We start from the raw sequence: 5,537 nt of genomic DNA, 5'->3' as shown, positions 1-5,537 counted from the left end.
TTGCTACAAGCTATACTTTTTTCCAAATGATTTTGAAAATGTAAGTGTTATTGTATGTTCTATAGATTAAAAGAAACCAAATCAGCAGTTAACATCCATCTAAGTCCTCATCCCTACAGTATGTAAATCATGACACTCCTGTAACAGCGCTCTCATTTCATAACTGACATTTACTTGCCCAGTATACTATTACAGCAGAATAAGTCAGAGTACAAGAGTCACTGGTGGGTAAATATAGCTTTTCAAGACGACTTGCAACCCTCACAGACAAGGTCATGTATATTTAATACCTATATTGAATGGAGGCACCTTTTAAGTAGTCGGTCACTGGTATCATAGTTCTTTATGTTCAGAGACACTGTGATAAACTAATTTAACTTACTGAGAGGGAGCAATAATAGGAAATGGATATGCAATATCTGACAAGTTAATAGCATAATTTTCTCTCTGCTGTATTTCCATTTAATGTCGGGTCTGCTTTACTAATAAACTGAAACAAACTAAACATTTTACTACTTCTCTTTCAACTTTTCCTGAGGGTTCAGGAGGGTCACAGTCAGCTTCTTTATATCAGTCTATGCTAGGGACAATAAGTTAATCTGCCCCTAAGAAACCAAAACAAAGGTTCATTTTCCCCAGAAAATGTTATTTAGGCATTCCTAACACCCAGAATGTTTCCTTAAATGTAAAAGACAAAAAAGTGGCTTATTATTCAGAGCAAGTGTAAATCAATTATTAGCAATACAGAATACCAAGGAAAAATACCAATTTTTTAATTTCAGACTAAGCAAAGAGCCCCATACAGGATTAAAACCACAAGTGTGTGCTTTAAACCCCCATGAATCCACAGGGCTGAACTTTACCTAATAAGTTTCTCCTTAGTAAAGCATTCCCAGCATGAGATTGAAATGCAGCAGAAAGAAAATTACTTTATTAACTTGTCAGGTATTGCATATCCATTTCCCATTATTGCCCCCTCTCAATAAATGTTCACACTAATGTGTTTTCTTCAAATCTTATACAGCTTGTATAAATGTCAATTTACCTTTCTGAATGGAAAATAACTTTCATATCCAGTACATTGTAATTACAAAGGATAGCTCATGTACAGTATTTCTAGGCGTAAAGTACTAAGACAGATGAAAGTAAATTAATGTATTGTCTTGGTAGTGGTATTTTACCTCTGCCTTATTAAAAATGTATTGCAATCCACATTTTTTATTAGTGTTCAGTGGTATTTATAGCATAGATTCTGCTTTCTGGATATACAGCAGAAACAGAGACAACACAATAAATATAAAAAGGCTTGACATTTTAATAGTAAAGCATACAGCACTAAAATATTCAAATAAACAATGCCACTTCAAGACTACCACAAACAAACAGGATCATTCCTGTGATACTAGTTTTATAGCTGACACTTTGCAAACACCCAGGAAAATAAGGTCTTGGTCCATCAGTAACTAATGATTTCAATTAGGTAAGCACCACACAAACAGATAAGGCTCAGGTGGGGGCAGTGGTGATGTGTAGGGGGTGCACAGGGGTGCACGTGCACTCCCTGAGAGCACTGGTGCACCCCCTAAGTGGTGAGCATGGCTGGGCGGGGGGTCCAGCAGGAGCGCTGGTGCCCCCAGTGCAAGCACCAGCCGGGGACTGGAGTGCCCAGTGGTAGCCGCAGCCACTTCTGGAAGTGGCTTCAGTAATCGACCGCAGCAATCGCCCACTAGGGGACCCCCCCGCCCCCACCTCTGGTCAGCAAGATCAGCCAGGGGGAAACCCCCCCAGTCGCTGACTGGTCTATGGTGGCACCAGTTGCCCACGGGGACAGGGAAAAGGCCAGCGTAAGTGTGTGGTTTAAGTAGGTGGCCACAAGAGAAAGAGATGGTAGCTGGTACACATGGAAGAGGAAGCTGCATGAAGTCTATCTTAAGAGAGGGAGACAAAGGAAACTTTAAGGAGGAGAAAAAAAAGCATAGTATATAACAGGTGGTATAAAAGGAAAATAGAGATCCTCAGCACTGAGTGGAGTACATGTCACATGAGCTGTGTGGATGCCAGGGATTCAAGGGGGTGGTATCTAAAAAGAAATATTTTGGTTGCAGTGTTTTGGGTAGGTGAGGAAAGGTTGATGTCTACAGGGCAGTGTGTGGGCAGTTACATTAATCAAGGCAAAAGGTAAGGCCAAAGCCCGTCACTGTGGCAAAGTGACACAAAGAAAGAGTAAGGGACAGGTTTTAGAGATGTTGAAGAAGAAACTGGATTTTCCAAAGCCTGATTTAAAAGAGAAGAGAACTCAAAGTTGGCATCCAGAGTGAGTAAGGTGTTTAAAACAAATGTGTGCTTTTTGACATTAGATCCGTTAGTGGTGGGGCATCTAGATGGATGGTGCTAGAGGAGGAAGAGGAAGGTGCAAACTGTAAGACTGTCCAGCTGGCAGGAGGAGAGGCTGCTGGTAGCACTACCTTTGTTGTTTTTGAGGCACATCTTAGAACCAGTCACTTGCAACTCTGGCCCTTCTTAATGTATCTACCATTATGCATACAGCCTGCTAAGTATTTGTGGAAGGGTGTAGTAAGATGATTCTTTAGAATAAGCTGAGAAACTAATGATTCATTCTTCATATAAAAAAATAGTATATGTACATATGTGGTCACTTCTGTTGCAGAAGTATGCAGGCCAGGTGATTATTTTATCCCTACTCACTCTCAAGACTTTCTTCACAAGGAAGAGTAGAGTAAAGATACTCACTTTATGTAAATGAAAATGTTTATATTTCTAGTTCCCTTAAATCAGAAGTGCTTGTGGCTAGACTTTGCAGTCCCAATAAGCCAAGGGTGAAGTCAAGAGTAAATAAGTAGATTTATGACTCATTGGCCTGAACTGCTGAAATCATGGGAGCAAAGCACAAATATGGAACAACTGATCTGCACATATCTTCGTTCTGAAGTCAACAAGATTAATTCATTGGTCTATACATCACAAAAAATCCTGGTTTAGTTCTTGTTCTATTAGTTCTGAGAGAGAACTATTTAAAGTAAGAGAGAATGAGTGCAATTATATATCCATTCTTCTTGTTCATTCAAAGGCATCACGTGCTGACAAACCTGTATGTAAAAAGAAGAAAAAAAATGTGCGTACACTGCTTTTTATCATTCTTTCCTTAATTGTTGCAGAATTATACAAGCATGACTTAGGGCCTTGTTACACCTTAGACAGTGAGCCGCACACATGTTAATTACTGCTAGTGCTAGCTGGGACTTGGAGCAGTCACACCCGTAGTCTAGAACAGAGATACTTGAGAAGGCCTTAGCGGGTATGTGCAGGTGGGTGGGGACGAAGTGCTGCCATGCACCATCCTGCGCTGCTGCGCAGGTGCCACCCACCCGGCCAGCTGCAGGGGGTGGGGGAAGCTTGCACGCAGTGACTGCTGCCACTTTGCATCCAGCCACATGCCACCTCCCCCGCACTCTGTGTCTAGCTGCATGCTACCCACACCCCCTGCCCCCGCTTGGCGACCAGGGGTACACTGCTCCGCACCCAGCTGCTGGGGTACACTGATCCAAAAAGGTTGAAAACCTCTGGTCTAGAACAGGGGGTGGCAATGTTTTTGGGTAGAGTGCCAAAAACTCCTGCAACCTCAACTTGTAAAATGCTGGCATGCCAGGGGTGGACAGTACAGGCCCAATCTTTGTTGTGACAGTACAGCCTTGGCTCCTTCCCCGCCATCTGACCCAAGGTGTGCATGTCAAGCAAAATGCCTTTGCATACCACACTCTGACACCCGTGCCAGGGATTGCCTGCCCCTGCTCTAGAATCCTTCTCAGACGGACCCCACCTGCACAGCTGTGACTTGCCACTAGCATCCTGGTAAGCTGGGGCAGGACTAGGAGCTGTAGCTGTGAGTTGCCACTAGAGGGCTGGTGAGCCAGGACAGCTTTTCTCCCTGCTCTATGAGTAGGGGTGTGAGAGATCCTGGGATACTGGAGGACTTCAACATGGGCAGCATATCTGTGGGGAGTGGCCACACCTTAATGGAACAGAAGCTGGGTAGTGTGGATCAGAGATAATCCTGCCCTGGAGTGGTGTAACTTTGAGCTACATAATGAGTGCTTAAACCCACTTTAACATGCTAATGTGCAGACAAGCCAGGAAGTAAGAGCTCCAGAAGCCACCCAAAATTACCATGTAACAAGGCCCTTAAAGTCCTATCTGGATGTGTTAACTATTTCAGTTCTAGTATGCATATTGATAAAACTAATGGATAAAAAATTTAAACTTCTGTAATAATTACTAGTTCTTATTTTATACTGCACTGAACTACAGTAAAGGAAAGATGCTATAAAGGACTTTCAGCCCAGTGATTCCACTGAAAACCGAGACTAAAAAACACCTTTCATGGCTGGCCTTATATCAGACTGAATATTATCAGCAGCAGTATTAGGATTGGCTCTGATCCTGAAATCCACATACAGCTGTATTTATTTGAACAGTGTTCAACGTGCAGCAGCCCAAGCACCAATTCTTCACTGAAAACTCAGTGCTGTAAGTTAGATAACAATGAAATAAAATAATTTGAATGGCCTGTGTTTGAAAGTGATATACCACACAATTAATAATTTCCATAGCAGCCTTGTTTCTTAAATTAATGAACTTAATACCAGCTTTATCATATGGGATTTTTTTGATTTCATGCCTGCTTATTTCAACATTTTCTAAGAACTTTTGGAATTGCCAAGAGACTTAATGCTGTTGAACCATCAATTAAGATGTTAAAAACTCAACCAGCAGCATGCCATGTTGTCCAAATGAGACAGTATATACAAGTATTTTTGTGTGACTACTTGAGGGACAGTCTGTTCTTCATGTTCAGCAGAATGCATCAGATTAAAGAGACACCCTCTAGCTAAATTCGGCCCCAAATGAGCATTTTATAAGGAATATTTTTACAAATCCTGGACTAATAGAAAAAATGAAAATGAAAATAGAGATTCTTAAACAAATAAGCATTTCTCTACAGGGTTTTGAACCTAAGCACTGTAACATCCCAAATCAGGAAGTGAAATTAGTTACACACAAAGGCGAAACTGACTTCAGTGATATTTAATATCCAAGCTAAGCCAACAAACTCAAGACAATTCTTTTTATTGACAACCTGCAAACTTTTACCAATGACTGAACTTATTTACTGACACATTTTTTATATAATGTAAATGTAACACTTCTTTCAAACCCTGGACAAAGGCCAAGTTTACATTTATGGTTTAACACCAACTATAATAAAAATTTTGGTTGTCAGTAAAAAGTTTGCAAATTATCAAGAAAAAGTTGTCTTGAATGAAATAATGGTTTTATACCATGCTGCTCCTACCCCATGAGTCCCCTACTTACCCTGATACTCTGATGTCCCTGATCACATCCCATACCATGCTGCCTGCCCCCAGCCCATCCCCCCAGACTTATTCCTTCCAGCCCTGCACCCCATCCTGGCACAGAGCACCAAAGAAGGACCCAGCAGTGTTACACGCAGGGACACA

The 5,537-nt window shown here is 41.6% G+C and overlaps 1 protein-coding gene across 5 annotated transcripts in view; it reads right to left on the bottom strand.

The window, feature by feature from the left end:
• Window positions 1-957: 957 nt before the first annotated feature.
• Window positions 958-5,537, bottom strand: part of EFCAB7 (EF-hand calcium binding domain 7) — a 46,051-nt gene continuing 41,471 nt past the window's right edge. For all 5 annotated transcript variants that reach the window (XM_006035049.3, XM_025191182.1, XM_025191183.1 and 2 more), the window contains one exon: window positions 958-3,107. In XM_006035049.3, the coding sequence (XP_006035111.1) occupies window positions 3,033-3,107 (75 nt within the window). In that variant the 3' untranslated portion in view covers window positions 958-3,032. The remainder of the gene's footprint in view (window positions 3,108-5,537) is intronic.

This window comes from Alligator sinensis, unplaced genomic scaffold (assembly GCF_000455745.1).
Source record: "Alligator sinensis unplaced genomic scaffold, ASM45574v1 scaffold558_1, whole genome shotgun sequence".
In the NCBI taxonomy this organism is placed as follows: domain Eukaryota; kingdom Metazoa; phylum Chordata; order Crocodylia; family Alligatoridae; genus Alligator; species Alligator sinensis.
This window is presented reverse-complemented; position numbering and strand designations above follow the sequence as displayed.